Source organism: Bombus pyrosoma, linkage group LG4 (genome assembly GCF_014825855.1).
Source record: "Bombus pyrosoma isolate SC7728 linkage group LG4, ASM1482585v1, whole genome shotgun sequence".
NCBI classification, from domain to species: domain Eukaryota; kingdom Metazoa; phylum Arthropoda; class Insecta; order Hymenoptera; family Apidae; genus Bombus; species Bombus pyrosoma.
Window position 1 is genome coordinate 13,814,993 of NC_057773.1, and position 18,900 is coordinate 13,833,892.

General features: G+C 33.2%; 1 protein-coding gene across 5 annotated transcripts in view; it reads left to right on the forward strand.

Annotated features, from left to right (window-relative positions):
• LOC122566869 overlaps nucleotides 1–15,207 on the forward strand; it is a 102,472-nt gene extending 87,265 nt beyond the window's left edge. For 3 of the 5 annotated variants that reach the window (XM_043724732.1, XM_043724729.1, XM_043724728.1), the window contains 2 exons: nucleotides 10,755–10,965; nucleotides 11,174–15,207. In XM_043724732.1, the coding sequence (XP_043580667.1) occupies nucleotides 10,781–10,965; nucleotides 11,174–13,370 (2,382 nt within the window). In that variant the 5' untranslated portion in view covers nucleotides 10,755–10,780 and the 3' untranslated portion in view covers nucleotides 13,371–15,207. Of the gene's footprint in view, nucleotides 1–6,332; nucleotides 6,412–10,600; nucleotides 10,646–10,754; nucleotides 10,966–11,173 lie in introns of those variants that run through there. The other 2 variants (XM_043724731.1, XM_043724730.1) reach the window with 2 other exon arrangements.
• The last annotated feature ends 3,693 nt before the right edge of the window (nucleotides 15,208–18,900 follow it).

An 18,900-nucleotide genomic window follows, 5' to 3' on the forward strand; every position in this document is an offset into this window, starting at 1 on the left:
CCCCAACCTAACCCCATTCGACGCATGGAAATCTAACCTAACAAAATCGGCAAATTCTTGAAAGTCCGTTATTTATACAGTATCTTTCGATCTAAACGGTGTAATTATAAGAACAAATTTATCGTAGGACCACTAAAATCACCTCAAAATATAAATTGTAGACATAAAGCGACAACACTTAGAACGTGTCTACACTGATATATCGTGTATATACATCGTTCGCCGATAGTCCACAAAAATGCCTATAGACAATGTCGTTTGTCCACTAGACTCTGCCGGGTATACCTGGGTGTCGATGAGTCGAGGATGTGTTGGAGACGAAACACACGGATCGTTGTAATCTATCTTTATAAAAACATGACTGTCGCCAAGCGGACTGTTGTCCCTGTCGAATCCAGCGTAGATTAGGCTTTATCTTCGACTCGCGGGGCACTACAAGGACTACAGTTAAACAAATGGAACGCAGTGCGGTACAGATTGTAAATGGAGGACGCTTTTGCGAAACATCTGTGGGTTTCCTCTGGACACTATGCACTGTGTAAATTTCAAAGAGAAGAGAGCACGATAGGTGTTAATTTTTCGTACGATATGAGTAACGTTCATTCACTGGGAGACGTTCTTTCACTGAACAGATCACCTTATGTAATTAGATGTCCACCTGTCAAATCTCTGTGTATCAAGTGAGTTATATATTTTACTTTTACTATTTGCAGCACTTCTTGTTCCTTCCACTCCTATGGGTCAATTCTATAATTCATACAACCACATCTTTATCTTAAAATTATCCCTGAATGCTTTCTCCCTCAAACCTCGTACCTGCCTTGTCGCTAACCTAGTTTTTTTGCCTAAGTTGGCTACGTGGTTCCTAGAACTTCCGCTTTTATCGAACGTAAAACTTTCGACCTCCTCTATCCTCTCCTTGTGAATTTGAAAAAAAAGACATTAAGAAAAATAGCTTCCAATATTAATACTAATTTTGTGAACGGGAAAATTATCAGAATAAATATAAAACATAAGGAATAATATACAGAAACAAATAAAAAACATATAAATATCGTAAATACCAAGTATGCATATATTATTAAATATTACCTAGTTGACTATCACAGATAATTATTGAATATTAGATATAGTCACAAATATTAAAAGCGAAATGTATGCCAATATTAAGAAACATTGATTCTAGCGTTAATATCATTCTTTCAAGCAAAATATTATGCCCCATTCTAGTGTTCCAGTTGCCGTTAAGCCGCGCTTAACGACCTCTGCTACAAGATCATTTCCTGTCGCAACATATACCAAAACAAGATAATCTTGTAGCGTATCGTCGTGCAATCGCCACTTCGCACTCCTATGTATTTCGTGGGAACCGAAGTTAACTGTAACCCGATTAAAAACCAGTAGTGTATCCAATGAAAGATACTTTTGGAACTATCAGAGCACGAAACTCGATGTTATAGTATCACAGTCGAAGGTCAAAACCGAGGAAATCTGTTACAGAGAACGGTTAGAGGCAACCTGACATTTTTCTAACCTCATTTCATTATGTGTTCCCGACCTTTCATACTTTTGTGACCTAGATTACTGCAGGATACTTAAAAAAGAAAGGGCACGGAAATATACTACAGTATACCGTTTTAATGATATAAAGTTCATCTTGAGACCCTTCAGCGACTAAAGCGTAGACCGGAGATTAGTCTATCAATTAAACCGCCATTTTTCTTTATTTAATGACACATAGATGCTTTTTTTTAAAGAAGGAGAATCACATTCTTTTTCTGTCTGAGCCTGCTTTTTAAATGTATTCACGGTATTCAAGATTCCTATCTTATTTATTTATTTACTTATGTATCTATCTACTTATTTACTTATTTTTTATTTGTGCACTACACGCGATATTTGTCCGATAGGTTAGGATGACGTCCGGTTTATAGCTTCCATGTATATACAACAACAAACCGAACTATTACTACATACGTGTGGTGAAATTTTATTTAAACTTTGTAAATAACACGACTAAAATATTCTTTTCGTTTCTTAACTTGCAATTCTTATAGCCCAAGCTATGATACAATCTGCTATCTAAACGCTTAATGAATTTTAGTAGTAGTGTCTTACAAAGGATGACATAGTAGAGAATATTTTGTCATAGCTCGAGTAGTTTCAATGTAAGATAAGGTAGACAAGTAGAAAAAAGAGATACGAGACGTTATATAATGAAATGGAAGTAAATCTTGTTTAATAATCTAGACTTTAGTCTTTGATAGAACAAGAAATGCAAAAGTTGTAACGATAGAGATTATGTAAGTTTTAAAAATATATAACGTGGTTTCCAACATCCGTATAAGTATGTACTCAGACATAGTAGATGTATCCAAACTGGGAACATATACGTATATTCGCCTATTATTCTGTATTAATTCTAACGTTCCGTTAAATTTTCTAATAATATCTCCCTTAGCTTTTTACTTTTAGTTAGTTGGATTAGTTTTATTGTATAGTAATAATTGAACAAAATAGTTAAATAAATAACTGTTAAATAAAATAGTAGAAAATAATAAAAAAATATATATTTTATCATTTTTATAAATACATTGGTTCTACAGAACTTTACAAAACGAAAAATGGTTTTCTTATAAAAGGTAAGGTTTAATCAATTACAAATATTTGTAATATAAAAGTTATATAAGTATATTACTTCCATAGAATTCTACGAGGGAAAAAAATTATTTTTCACGTAAAATAGAATTTAATCGATTCTATGCCGTTTGGTAGAAGGGAAAGGAGGAGGAAGAGAATAAATTGCAAGAAATAAACAATGAAAAATTAGTTCGTTTGATTTGGATTTTCAACGAACGTCCGATTGAATATTATGATTTTCATCTTTTTGTCTCGGGAAGATTTAAGACTGTTTGCCATTGTATCCAGCCATTCGAAGGAATTTCAAAATACACAAGTTAATATTTGCAGTTGTTAAACAGAGGCAACCTAACCCCAACCTAACCCCAATCTATCAGTAACTTTCATAACCTTAATTAAAAGAAAGAATTCAAATCATGCAAAGATCGTCAACACTATTAACACGTTTCTTTTTTTACTTGTAACCAGGAAAAAGATATGATTTATGATGATAAAATTCACGCGATACAAACACTACTGGCTCATTATACAAAACATTTAAAAATTTCATCATCACTTTAACGAGACCCGACTATCGTGATTATTTTGGTGAAATTTAAAAGCCATGTGAAAATGCATGTAAAAATTACGAAATACTGACTTTGGTCTTGGTTGTTTCTTTTTCTAATTATCTCTCAATTCTAAGTTGTTATTATTTCTATCTTTCAATTTATATATCCTATCTCGTCTATGTGTAGAATATAAAACCTGTCGTAATACAGTTAATAGTTGAATTTACGAGTAAATACTTCCTTATCTATACACTCACAATCATAAATCAATTTGGCATTAAAGTCCAAATTTTACTACGATAAATATAAACATTTATGACTGAACGATTCTTTCAACAAAGTCTAAGAAGAAACATAGTTTCTTGTTTATTTTTATTGGTCCTTAGTTCACACGTGTAGCCATAAAGTAATCTCGAGACTATCTGCAAGTCACGCTTAAGAGCACACGTGTCTTTAAATCTCTGCATACTCGCAAACTCCCATCTGCATCGAGGTATATTGCAGACTGTAATGAATTTAAATTAATCTTTTAATTATCTTTCTATTCTACGCTTAATTATCTTCTTATCGCATTCCACATACTTCTTTTTTTTCATTTATTTGTCATACTTGAGACCCTGTAGAGTCGAGCGCGTTTGATTGATCGAATAAAAAGAGCCCTATGTGATCATTAATTTCTAAATAAGTATTTGCCAGTATCGTGCAATTCTTATATTTATTACGCGAAGAAGTAACTGAAAAAAATATATGATAAAACCAAGTAACACGAGTATTGTGCGTATTCTATGCATTTTTGTATTCACGGAATTTCCTACAAATGTAAGGAAAAAAATTGTGCGGCTCGACACGCGTTAAGAAACAACGATGAATTTTTCAACAAAGATCTGATCGCTACAAATTTTCACCGCAAGCGACAAATAATTAATCTTTAAGTCTGACCCACCAACTTGGGATATTTGTAATTGTCAAACGATCGTTAGTCAGATACTTTTGAATTGCCTTAAACGAACGTCCGTTATCTACTCGTTGATCGCTAATAAGCACGCATGATGTCCGTGTCTAATATAATTAGACTCGTGAATTTGAAAAGCTTCACGGACAATTTCTTCATACCTTAGATATGAGAAAACCAGGCTACATATCTGGAGATTATAAATATTTCGAAACTCGTTATTCACGGCCGCACGAAATACGTGACTTCGGATCGGTAAAATTCATTTGAGAATTCGTTTTATAACGAAAGAAGAGAGGTGCCACGGTTCCATAAAATTTGCAAGTGCTTGTTCGTTTGAGACGCGTGCGCATAAGCTGTAAGATTAGCGCCGGTAAATCACCCGTCACGATCGCTTTTATTACCGCTGCCGAGCAAAAGCTACAACCGTACCTCTAAATATAGCTGAAAAGCTGCAGCAGAGAGTCGAGGTTAAGCTTCGTTCACATTAGTCAAGATACTCGAGTTCGAGCCATTTAAATTTGAGTAACCTAATTTCGAAAGGCTATCCAATAGAAAGTAAAAAGGAAAGAGATTGTGCATACGAGTGAATAACAAAATGCAAGGTGTATCGGTAATCGTGGCACGATCGAAAAGGGATGTTTCTACGTGAATATCATAAAAATGATCAATCGTCAAAATATTCAGTACGTATGTTTTACACTGTCGTTATATCGTTATTTCACACGGTCGAGTTTGTTACTGAAAAATTGAGTAATCGGTCGGTCGACTCAGTGTACTAAGTTGCTTGGAACTCGGCCGACTAACTAAGCTGGTTTAGGTCGGTACGATATCGATAAGTGGAAAATTGAAAATAACGTAACGTAACGTAGCAACTACTGCTTCTTTCGAGTCAGCGAATAATCGAAGAAACCTTGGTTTCATTTGAAAGTTCAAAAGCATATTTTAAACCAAGTAAGATGACAAATTTTGTATTCGTAGAAAATTTGAAAATATATAACAAATAATAAATATTCGAGATACAACACTCGCGTTATTTTATTTAATGGATGATCTGCATTTCTATATTGGTTCCATCTCTTTAGTCGTATCGATCAAAATATAAATTCGCAGAAATATCCGCAGCCAAATTATTACACAAATCTAGTGATTTAATTAACGAGAGTAAGCAGTGGAAACTTGAAAAAACTATCATTTTCGTTAATACAATTTTACGTAATATTCAAGTAAAATGAAGAGGTTTCAAATTAGTGAAATTTAGTACCCGATACAGGTGAGCGATTTTTGCCTGCGCGATATCGCTGCAGATATATGTCTCCGTTTGTTTTCTTAGTTTAAGAACACCGAGGACAGACATATTATAATCGCAGCGATATCGCTCGTCCACATCGGGCCTTAAATCGCCTAAATTCAGATAACTTGATCATTCTGAACGAAGCTTTAAGAAGCGTTTGAAACTCGTAGCGTAGATCGATGCGCATGCGCAACAACGACCAACGCGGATTCGAAGCAGATGTCACACTAAACGTTAAACGTCGTTGACGATCGTTTTCAACGGTCTGTCACGCGAGCCAAAGAACGCTGCACGTGAATCGCGTGTGCGATACGAAATTGCTTCGTGCGACGATAATTTCCTCTGGTCAATCTCGCTAACGCTATATAGCGATAGAAGCAAGTTCAGCATATACCGTGGCATCCTGTCTAACGCGACGAGGAAATTGCTATCGGCCTCGCGATGACATAATTCAAAAAATAAGAATAGGAACGAAACGCTTCTTAAGGAAATACGCAATAACGGAAGAAACGTTTTACAGTGACAAACGTCGAACAGAAACTAAAATACGTTTTGCGACAGTCGTGCAATTAAAATATATTCATTATTCTGTCTATTAATAAAACTAATCTCCGATCAAACTTATTATTGGATAAGACCATATACTTCTCATAATTATATACGAGGGTCGGCTAGAAGGTAATATCTATTTACGTATCGAAGCCATATAAAACGATGGAATGTACTTGTAGAAGGTCACCTAGCTTCACGTTTTCCTGTTTAAATAACTAGTATCGTTGTAGTTTCGTACGTAACGACGATGCGAATTGAAAATGCCGCTGACGACGGAACGCGGTCTGTCGCGCTTTCCCGCTTTTTCGATGCTTTGAAAACTCTCGTTCAAGAGGAACGCACCCACGAACTGCATCAGTTTACGGTAATAGGACTATGATCGAATCGTTCGTAAGACCATGCGGGGATTTATAACACTAAGGGTAAGGAAACTGTACGTAATCGTAAGCGTCCGGCCGGTCGTCTCTCATTACAGAGAATAACGCAAACATTATTAGGGGCAATTATTAGGGGTTAAGGTGAATCGAAGATATCGAATTTAACCGATTCAAACATCCCGTTTGTTCGTACGACCAATTTAAAGGGACAAGGGCATCGAGTACGATCAAAGATACCGCTCGCTGTACCCCTACTGTTTGATATTGTAGCATGTTGTCACGTTCGCTATTCCAGCATTTCTTTGGACTTTGTCAGGCAACGGTATGTAACGTCGACTCTGTATACGTAGATACCCTGCGGACTGCGTCCGTATTACATACGTACGTCACAAGACGATGGAAAGGTGTAGGAAAATGAACAAATGACTGGTGGTAGGCTGTAAAGAAAGAGCGAAATATCGTTAGTGGAAGCTATTCATTTTTCGAGATCTTTGATCTTAGGTATCTCGCAACATGCAAATAACCCGTAACTACTCATCGTTGAATTATGATGTTTGGAACGTCGCGTCGGAAACAGCGAAAAATAATCTTCCGTTACGCGTTCCAGCATATTTTCCCTGACAAATTGAGCAACTTTCGGTTCTTCCCTTCTTCTTTTTAATAGGCCAATTTTTTTTTTTTTAATAACCGAACAAAGTTGCTAACTGAATTTTTATAAGAAGCGTATTTAATTTGGTATTACTAATAACATGGTATTTTTAATCTTCTTTTAATAATTGATAGTCGTCATTGCGCGAAAATCAAATTTTTGAAAATATTTATTTATTATCTAGGTGAATTTGAAAAATCGAAAAGAACCTCATAAATTATGCAAAACGATGCAAAAATATGAGACACTATCAGTAGCAGGGGCGAATATTTTGGTCCTGCAGCTTTCAAAAATTATTTTTACAACGAAATTACCGTTGCATGGGAGAGGAGAAGGATGTCGCGAGTTTACTTCTTATCGAAAAAAGTTTCCATAGCCTATTTCTCTAGAGAAATCGTGGTTTCCGTTTCAAACCATAATTAAATTTCGTTCCTGCATATCTTTTATATTTAATTGTCTGTCTTGTAATTGTGGTTGAAAGCTGATAAATACGGGAAATTATGATTTCTCAGAAAATGGATCATCGATACGTATTCTTAATGACAATTTCAAAAGTGTGACATCCTTTGTACATGTTCTTTTGTTTCTGATGGGAAAAGTAGTTTTATTCCAACCAAGTAACTCATACAGGTTGCAGAAATAAAAAGATTGTTTCGCAGTGGCCTCGCATTTTTGCAATGCAATGCGATTTTTCAATCCTTGAGCGTAAAGACTGAAAAACTGGCTAATTTCTAGGATTTGTTATTCAAAGAAAGGTTTTTTTTTTTTATAACAAAGAGATTGTTACAGCGGTTTTTTAAATTTTGTTTTGTTAAATTTATCAAAGATTTTTGCAAAACGATATCCGATTCTCGATTGTAGCAACAACTTTTCGTTTTAATTTTGTCTTCATCAAAATTTGTATAAAATTCTATACGTATTCTTTTAAATTCTGTATTACAGAAATAGAGAATGTCCTTATACCAAATTCAATTCAATTTAGAGTTTACAATTAACATAAAAATTTCAAAGTCTGTTATCTTATATTACGGAAGCCAAATCTTTGAAAATATATTTAGTCGGACTTGCGCACGTAACTATTTCTCTATTAAGACTCTCTTCTCTGTAAATCTCGAAGTTAACGAGAGGGAATTGCAATAAGCGCGTAATAGCGACGAGAAAACTAGCAAGCCAATTACATATTTTAAAATGTATTAAAAAACCTTGCCTATGACGTCAAGCGATATAGACGCTGCTTCAACCGTGTATATTTATTTTTACTGCCGAAACTTAAGACGTTTTAACCTTTCTTTCGTTTGTTGCGTTACGAGCAATCTGTTTGCCGATATGTTAATGCATTTTGCGAGCAAAATACTAAAGTCACCCCACATCTGCGTCACGAGCAGCCAGCGATTCATTCTCACAACTCGCTGTCGATAGATGAACATCCATGTTTTTTTCTCGAAATAAATATGATCCCTGCTCTGTTGCAGCTTTCGACTTTTTTTTCTTTTTTTTTTTTATATCTCCATCTCGCCGTAGCTTAACTTTTTCGAGGCTAACCGGCGTGTAGAAGATAGATTTCAAAGTAACTTTTACCATAATTTGTCTGACGTCGTTGAGACTTATATCGGGATATACGGTTCCACGATAAATAAAAGGACTGCACATATTCTATTTTAAAACTGGTATCATTGGGGGCCATAACACATTAGCATTGAATTACTTGATTTTCTAATTTTTAATTTCGTTGAATTTTATTATCAAAATTCTCTATCACGGAAAAGATATAAAGTGAAGTTAAGCATCTTAAATTTCAATGATCTAACTTCGTTCAAGTTACTTTTTATTAATTATATTTAACTTAGAGTTACAGTTATTATTGTTATTATTGTTGTTAATTATACCTTTTCGCACGGACATCTACATTTCTGGTATCTTTAATTACTGCTCTTTAACTTGATCGAACGATCGTATAATTGCTATGACGATAAATAATGCAAGATTTACATCATATGGCAATTACATATCATATATCCTGGAAAAAACTCCATAAATGATACAGCATTTTACTTAAACTTATCGTTCAATGTAATTTACTAATGAATTACTGCGTAATTTACCCCCGAGATCTTAACTCATTCTCCGAAAATTGTGAAACCTCTATGTACTATGTGTACGTATATACTGTGTATAACGTTGTACTTTTTGTCTGTAGGTGTATTTGTAGATTTACGATGCAACGATATAATTATTGGTTTTCATTGAAAATGGAATATTTCGAATAATAAAAAAGCTAAATACAGTCGAGTTTGTAGCTAGTTAATCAAATAATTAGCGTTACGAAGAATTAACGGAAAAATTAATTTTTCTTAGTATTTTAATTTGATCGCGCCTGTTTGTTACGTTACGCCTTTTATTTTTATCGCGCCTTTCTTCTTCGAATTGCTTATATTTGTATAAAATTTCTTCCGCATAATGACGCGTCTAACCATCAACCATAGACAATAAAAGTTCACGCTCCTTAGTTCCAGACAAAGGAATCGCAAAAAGCGCAGCGCTTTTTGCTATTAATTCTCATTTTCAAGCGTGCAACGAGATATCTATGAATCACCACGTGTCGAATTTCCGAGTGTCAGAGATTAAGAGAAACTTAACACGAGATGATAAATACCATAGATTAAGATTACGCATAATATATTTCAGCGCGTTGTAGATAATTTGCGGTGTTTCGGAAAAGATTTATAAAGTATCGCACGAGTAAATAAAGAGTTCTATCGACCTAACAGATATTCATGGTAATTATCGGTATCTCGTCCACCTGGCCGATTTCGATAATCTTTGAATACGTTGTAGAAATTAACATTTTAGACAACTTTTTATTATACGTGTAACCGCCGCTCGACCTTCGTTTCCGAGATATTCGCAAAAAAACTGTCGGTACCGCTACAGCGAATTCTACACACACACACACACACACACACACACATATGTATATATAGTAAATAATCTATGGCTGGTGTTTGAATACATGGGTGAGTCACTGTAGATATTCGGTGGAGTTTCCAAAACATAAACAAGGTTTGCATTTACTGCAAAAGCAGAAATCAAGCTCGAGTGTGGACGATTGGTTTCTTTATTAAACCTGTTGGTCTATGCGGGTAACAGTCTGTTTAACTTCTCTCATAAACGTCTGGTAGATTAATCAAACATTTTAAAATGATCGAAATCATAGTGTATTTCGAACGAAAATAACTGCATCTTAACTACTGATAACTGAACGAGGGGAACGGCTGGAACAATGAACAAGAAGTGGAATTGAATGAACTGGCGAAATAGGGCAATTTTTCTTGAAATTATGGCGCGTAATCTCTCAATATACATACATATTGCGGCACAGTGTTACCATCAGAGTATATTTAGACTTAACGGATTTTCCCGTATGCGCATTCTGTGAAAATATCCATGCAACGCGCGAGTAGACCGTACCTTGTGCTCGATTATTCCTATGTTTCAAATATGTATAATAATAAATATATATTATTACATTTATAATAATAAACAATTTGCGGGGTAATTTTCGAAAACCAAAGACCGAAACAAAAATTTTTATTACCTAGGTTCCATCTTCTTAATTGTGTTCGTAACAATGTGAGTTTGTATAAATATCCGCTGTTTGTTAATAACATAGAATAATGGAACTTTACGAAACTCGTTTGTAAAATCATTTATAAATTTCGTTTCTTTCTTATCGTTTCAGAATTGCGTCACATTTATTATACATGAATGGTTGGAGATTCGCCAGACATCGTCGGAGAAGGATCGATTTCAGATCTAGGAGATCTAGAGGGATGGTGGAATAATCATGCGATAGTGGTCTGGAGTTTCGCCCTTTTTGGCTGTTTCTTACTCAATGTCATACTTCTACTGGCATTCCTCATACGTCCGTCGCTACGGACCATTTCCAACAGGTTATTCTTCATTTTATTATCATACTAATATAACAGAACCATGTTATATTATATTGTAATACCATGTTATTAGACTCCAGATAATCATGCAAAAAGAAAAATACATATTTCTTAATTACACCATATCACGTCAAGATCCATATAAAAATAGAATTGGATGTATTACAATATTATTACGTGACAAGGAACACGTTGTTTCTGTTTTCAGGTTTGTCATGAACTTAACCGTGTCAAACCTGTTGGTCTGTGCCATCATGAACCCCCTACTAATAATGGATGCTGTTTCAACATCTTCCAACTCCTCTATACTCGACTCTGCACCTGTACTAAATATTTGTTCAATGTCAGAGGGCGCAATGGCGGTAGTAACAACATCTTCGGTCTTCTCAGTCCTGTTAATCGCTGTGGATCAATACTTTGCCGTGATGGATCCTCTACGATACCGTGCTCGTGTGGACAAACTGAAATGCGGAATTCTAATCCTCTCCACCTGGATGATCTCTATAGTTTTCGGCTTCCTCGCTTTCTTCAACTCAAATCCTCAAAGTCTTTGGCTTTTCTGCATCTCCAAAGAACAAAATTCCTCAAATGTCTCCACAGAATCGACTCTCACAGTATTGGAGAACAAAACCAACAACAACGAGCTCAATATCAGTGCAATTCCTGAAATAGTAGAAACTGTTAGTCTCAATGACAACATAGATCTCATAGAGAATACTACTGTGATCTTTGATACGCTTATAGACGATACAATCACTTATGGCTTTATCTATGCCATTGTTTATACCATATTTGCTTATTTCATCCCATTCATTGCCGTCTGCTGGATCTATGTCACTATTTACGTAGCTGCACATAGAAATTCAGAAAGAGCTAGAAGAAGTGGCTCTAGGCCTATATTATCTTCAGCAAGCTTTACCGAAGAGCAGAATGGCCCTTCGAGGATCCAACGTCTTCAGGCGGATACTATAGAGGATTTTAGAAAGTTACCTAAGATATCAAGTTTGTCTTCGATTGACGAGACCAGCGAGACTATGCAACCCACTGGTCAGCTGTCTAGAAGGCGATCCTTTGCTTCTTCTATAGATATGGATGCATCTTCTCCACCCGAAGAAGTGGGGGATAAGAAGCCTTCTAGAATTGTTTTTACGGTTGGCCCACAGAGAGTTGAAGTCTCTCAATCTACAAACGAAGAAAACTATATTAATGATAATTTAAGCAATTGTAATTCAGTAATGGAGAAAGATGCTAGGAAGAGTAAGTGTCAGGATTTGCAGAAGCAAGATTTGCAAACTTCGGGATACGAAGAGACGAAAGAATCGTCTAGAGATTTAAAAGAGCACACACAGGTGAATAATTGGATCTCAGAAAGTTTTATTGACGAGAGCAGTGATTCCGAGGAAGAAACTCACTTTGACTGCTTCGATAAAAAATTCTCACCTCTCTGTAACTATTCTTCGAATCTATTCCAAGAATCACTACAAGTCTCTGAAATTATCAAAGAGGAGAATAATGAGACCAAACAGAACGATATCAACGACGATCGAAAAGAAGAACATTTGGTACAAGTAGAAGTCGAGTTGAAGAACCAAATATTGAGTCAAGGAGACTCTGAATTATCAGTGAATCTTTCAGAAACGAGGCCCAATCGTAGGTTATCGTCATCCTTGAATAAAGACGCTTCTCTATCTCACACATATGAAAATAGTAACAAGACTGAAAAGACTAACGGTGGCAGCGCTACAGAATCATCCTCGTGTTTGCTAGCACCAATAGTGACAATAACCCCAGCGCCAAGCAAGAACGACAACCTGCATCGTGTTTCGAGCGTGAGGAGCACCTCGAGCTACATACACTCTCTAAAGGACAGGATAAGCAATGGTTCTATATTTAGGCACAGAGAGGAGACGAGGGCGGCGCGAATAAGTGCTCTGGTGATCGTGATGGGTCTGATCTGCTGGTCGCCGTACGTGATATTACTGGTAATGAAGAATCTACCTCGATCCACTGACCAACATTTGCCCCATAAATACGACGTGTTGGCCTCCAGCCTCTTGATCTTGGCCGCGTATATCAGCCCACTGTTGTTCGGCTATAGATCAAAAAGAGTGAAACGCGAGTTAAGAAGGTTCTTCTGCTTCAGGAGAGAATTATCTTATAAGAATAATAGAAGCTTAATGGCTAAAAAGGTGTTGAGGAGGAGACACAGTAGTAATCTCAGTCACTTTGAGATGGATCACAAGTATAATATATTCAGTTGCATGTATGGGAAGAATCGATGGCCCAAGGAGAAAGTTCAATTTGTCCAAGTACCAGACACAGCGCTGGCTGTGGAAACTTGCAGGAGTAGCTTCTCTAGTGGAGCCAGTACTCAGATCTCCAGCACCTCGACGGAGGAATGTTGAGATTCATGATGTTCCTGACTTAATCATGTTCATAGGCTTCTTTTTGTATTGGAGATGGTTTTTGTGGAGTACTTAATGCGCAGTTAATTGTGTGCAGGTGTTTCAGTTGGTTTTAGATGAGATGTTGATAGATTTTGAGTGAACAAGTAGAATTGGTTATATTGAGTGATTTGAAGAAACGGTCAAGTGATTTAGAGAAATAGAGCCACAAATATTTTAATAATAATAATAGGTTGGAAAAGAAAGAAATCTTTAACTACAGATTGTTCATCTCTGGAAAAAGCTTGAGTTTTTATCTAGTTTATACAATTTGATAGAGAACTTTAAAAACGTTACTAGCTGAATATCTTCAATACTTAAAAATATATATGTCATTAAAAACAATAACTATATTATATTTTAATAGTATAGAGATTAAGTTCTCAAGCAAAGTCTGTAATTAAGGATCGATCTTGAAGGAGATTGAGATGTATAGAAATTTTATTTCAAGACGGATATCTGTTTAGCTTTTTTTTTTAAATAAACAATGTTCTGTCTATCTATATCCAATGTTAATACTTTGAAAGAAACTCTCTTCATAGAAAGGAATTATACTCACATCGAAAAATGATTGATTTAATAGAAAATTGGTGCTAATGTTGTTGATATACTGTGCAGAAATAATTTCAATTTTTAAACAAGATATAAAAGATCATTACAACCATTTGACTCAAAACTATAAAAATATATTATCTAAAACTACAAAAATTATAAAAATATATATTCAATACTCTCTTTGTTGTAAATGAAGTTTGAACAAGGTAAAGTCTACAATTTATTATAAGAAAGAAAGAAAAACTGCATTCATTCTTTGATCTTCAGAAAATATTTTTCTAAAAGAAAGATCGTAAAATAAATGTTATTTTACTTGTTATAACAAATATCTTCTTAGATGTATTTAACTCTTCAGAAAAATTAAAAATAACTAACTTTATATAGTATAAAAAATCTCTCACTTTTTTTTTTGGAGAATATTTTCCTTCAACGAAAAGTAAAATTAAATGTAAAATATAATTTAAATTCAGATCTATGCAAATGGCCAAATAATAGAGAAATATTTTTAACATTGTATCTACTTACCAAATCTTTACAAAAGTAACATATGCTTGTAATTTCCCTATATGTTAACTATGAATAACTGTAAATTATTTCTGTACATAAACCATAAAAGTTCAGTAAAATAATTATAAGTTATTTTGTAAGAGAATTATAAATGAAAACAAAAGAAGTGTATTATTCTATTGAGAAAGGGAAATTAAATTATACAGTCTTTCTATAGATGTAATCAATATCAATAAACATTTCTTTTGAAATTAAAAAATAACTGGTGACAGGAATATTAGGATGGAGTATCTATAAATGAATACAGATCACGCATAATTAGTATTCAGAAGAATCAACGTAAAAATTCAGCAAATGAAACCATAAGTACACGTTAAAACAATTAAGCATGAAAATGATATACAGTCAGTTACAAAATTCTTGGTATGCTCTATAAAAAGACTAGTTTTTATTAAAATAAGACATCTTCATCGCATTCTTACTTATGAATATGATTTACATGATTTATATTCACATTTACATTTTATAGTTCTACTTATAGTATCATATTTATTAACATGTGAAATAGGATTTTGTAGTAAAATGAGTTATTTTAGAAGTGTATTCGGACAAATAAGAAGAAAAAGATTGTATTTGTACAATCTTACTATTTCAAATTATAGATTATGTTAATATTTTGTGAGGATCGCATTACCTTTAAAATAATTCTGAATTAATCTTTTCATATAAGAGATACAAATTTTGATAGAATTTTATTGGAATAAAAATACTTCATTAAATTAATAAAAACAAACTATATTTAATATATCTTAATAATATATTAGATTTAAAAATGATACTATATTAAATATACATATTTGTTATTAGGGCGTGTGAGAACTTTTGTGACTGATTGTACTTTTCTAAAAGTGAAATGTCCGGGTAAATCGAACGTAATAATTTAATTCAGTGGAAAACAAACTGAAGAACCATTCAGCAGTATAACAAACGACTAATTCCTAATTCCTGTAACGAGCCTATAAATAATAATAAGCTATGTATAAGATAAAAAGCGTAAATTAGTCAGTATACACAAAATCATACTTGTCAGTCATATATGATTCCTTTAATACACAGAGACGAATATGTGTAAGACATAACATTATGTTTGTTCCACTAATTATTCATACTACTTTTTCAATGAGATGTCAATAGTATTATCTACGTATGTATATACGTATACATACATATATGTAAGGTATTTAATGTTTATGTAACATTGGATTATGTAATTTATAGGAGTAAATTAATAATACTGTCAACGAGGCTGTACAGAAGATATATAGATTCTTATGTTTGTTCAAGTGATGATATGCACATTGTGCGCCATGATATCTGTAAAATATCAGGAGTTATATGCATTGTTCTGTTCACAATCATAATTATACATATGTATATGTATTATCATACGTACAATCCATATATATAGCAGAGATCATAGCTATTAACTAAATAATACATTAACTAATTGAAACTTATCACGTACTGTTAATGATACCTAAATTTGTATTGGTAAGAAATCTATATTTTTATTGATTGAATTTATTAACCTGAATTGGTTAGCCAATGAAATTAAAATTTAAATCATTCAGGAATGGAGAAATTGTTGAAATTGAATGTTTTGATTACCAAATAGAGATCCGCAGATACATAGAAAGTTATGACTGGACGACAAATTATATTTATGCAACCATATTCTTCCGCAAATTCATATTTTTATGGTGGAATTTAAATATAGGCATTTATTGCATTCGCTAAATATTATTATAGGTACTTTATCTTGTATGTTTTCTGTATACTTGTATATTATGTTCATTTTATACATTTCTGAATTTTTCAATTTTCTCTCTTTAAATCTCATTGCCAGTACAATACTTGTGGTCTCTACTATATCTCATAGCACAGATCATATGATTGAATCGTTTCACAGACATACAATAACGAAGTTGTCAGGTGAAGTGTTATACACAAGACACTTTTTACATCTCTTGTGTATCCAATGACACTTCACATAAAACGTTCACTGTAACATGTTTTGTTATTACAGAACTATTATTCAGTGATGTACAGTATGCAACACTTGAATAAATTATATATGTGTTTATTACCGATATAAACGAAGATCACATAGGAAAAATATGACAAATTCATTTTTGTTGATTTCGTGATTTTTAAATTGCGGACATTTATGCCCATGGCTCATATTTTCGCAAATTCGATTTAGAAAATGGAATCTACGTAGACATTCGTTTTGACTTTCAAGTACTATAATTATACTATATTTTGAATATTTTATTTCTCTGTATTTTACACTTTCAAATTTCCTATAAATGCATAATTTGAATGTCACTTGTAGAGTAACTAAAAATACTTTAACACAGTCGAACTTCAGGAACTCGAATTTCAAGGGAAAAGCTAAAATCTTCGACCTATGAAGACTATGTCGAATTTTATTTTTCGAGGAATTTAAGAGAAATTTAACGAGCGAAAACGGTTTAAAAATGCTTTGATTAATATTTTTCGAATTGTAGAAGCTCGAAGAAAAACGAATTCATCTTTCAAAGATGGATTATCTGTTTGGAATTTAGAAAGATGAATAGCATAGGTCGCATTTGCAGGACGTGCGCAGTCAGAGGCACGTGGTGCGAGGGTCAGAGGCATGGTGAATGCAGGTTGATTAGGTTACAGTATTTCTTCATTATAAGATATAGATACGTATATACCTATTACTTCGAGTTGTAATCAAATTTTTACTTATGGATCCCATTTTTACCTATTTTATGAAGGTTTTTGAGTTATAGAAGTTCGAGGTATTGAAGTTTGACTATATAAATAGTTCTAGGTATATAATATGTGTAGAGTGCAGATTTTTATGCAAATCACATTTTTATGAATTCAACCGAAGGAATGGAAATTAAGTAGAAAATTGTTCTATCCACTAAATATCACGATTAGCGCTTTACTTTGAATGTATTATATATTTCTGCATATTTTGTCTATATTGTATTGTATCATTTTCATATAAATGCATAAATATTCACAAGCTAAATATGGATTTGTTTGGTAACATGCGTTTGGTTAATAGCATATTGAATTTAAAATGAAAGCGTGATTTAGTATGTTTTTCCCTTGTGGTTTTCAAATTTCGAAGTATTTTCGCCAGTAAATGTGTACATATGTAAATATGTAATATACACACCTTCAACACACGCAACAATAATATTTCATGACAAGTTTTTTGAGCCTTGAAGTAATCGAGGATAGTTTCTCTTAACTATTTTGTACATTACAAATAAAGGATAATTTTTTATTTATATTAAATAATTTGTACATAAAAGAAATGATTTGATGATGAATCTTGGTATAAGTATATTCGTTGTGTATCGTGTGTTACACAGTTGGTGCGACGTGTGTGTTTTCGAAATATGTATTTTTATATATCTGTCGAGACGCGTAAATACATGTACGTATATTCAATAGGCTGTTTTTAAAATACAGTGAAAAATAAAAATTATTCTTTGGGCTTATTATTTTTATCAAGTATAAACTGTAAAAGTACTTATATCTCCCCACTGAATAAGGTAGAGTTATTTGAGTCTAACTAAGCAATTTGTCATTCATTAAATTTGATTATGAGCGATTTTTGAGTAATTTGCAATAATGAAAGCATTCGTACTCTTGTAACTGTTGAATTAAACGGTTTATTCAAATTTCTATTTATATTATAATGGGTTGTTTTGTTTCAACTAATCAATCAAAAGTTGGTGACATTTTTAGTTATAATCATCTTAATCCAGTAGCGTGTGTATATTAATGTTATTTCCAGAAGTTTCTTTGTTGTGGACAAATAACGTTTCTGTTAACTTCACCGTTGACCTTTTCATACTCACCGTAATTAAGGTGCTAGACAGAACATTATTTTATTATAACATTTGCAGGATCTAGGAAATTAGGTAGAAATTTATTAAAAAGGCATAGAATTCAAAATTTTCTAACATCAATAAAAAATTGAATTTTTTAATCAAGAAGACATTTTAATTTCGATTGATACAGATTTTATATAATTTAATCTGTCGAGATCTAATTTCGATTTAATTATTAAATTTGATTAGAAATTAATTATCCTATTGTCATACTTTTCGTGGCGAAAGAAGAAACAAAATGTCGTACGTATCTGAATAGCTGTCATGAAAGTCGAAGTTCGACACGTTGCTAGTAAAGCCACGTTTCGCGAAATACACATTATGTTATATATTAATTAATCGATTTATTTTGATACGTAGTATATAAAAATATTAAAATTACCCTACAAAGACAATTTTATTGCAAGAATAAACAATGAAAAATGTTTAACACTTAAAAATGTTATTAGTTAAAATAAATAATTTTA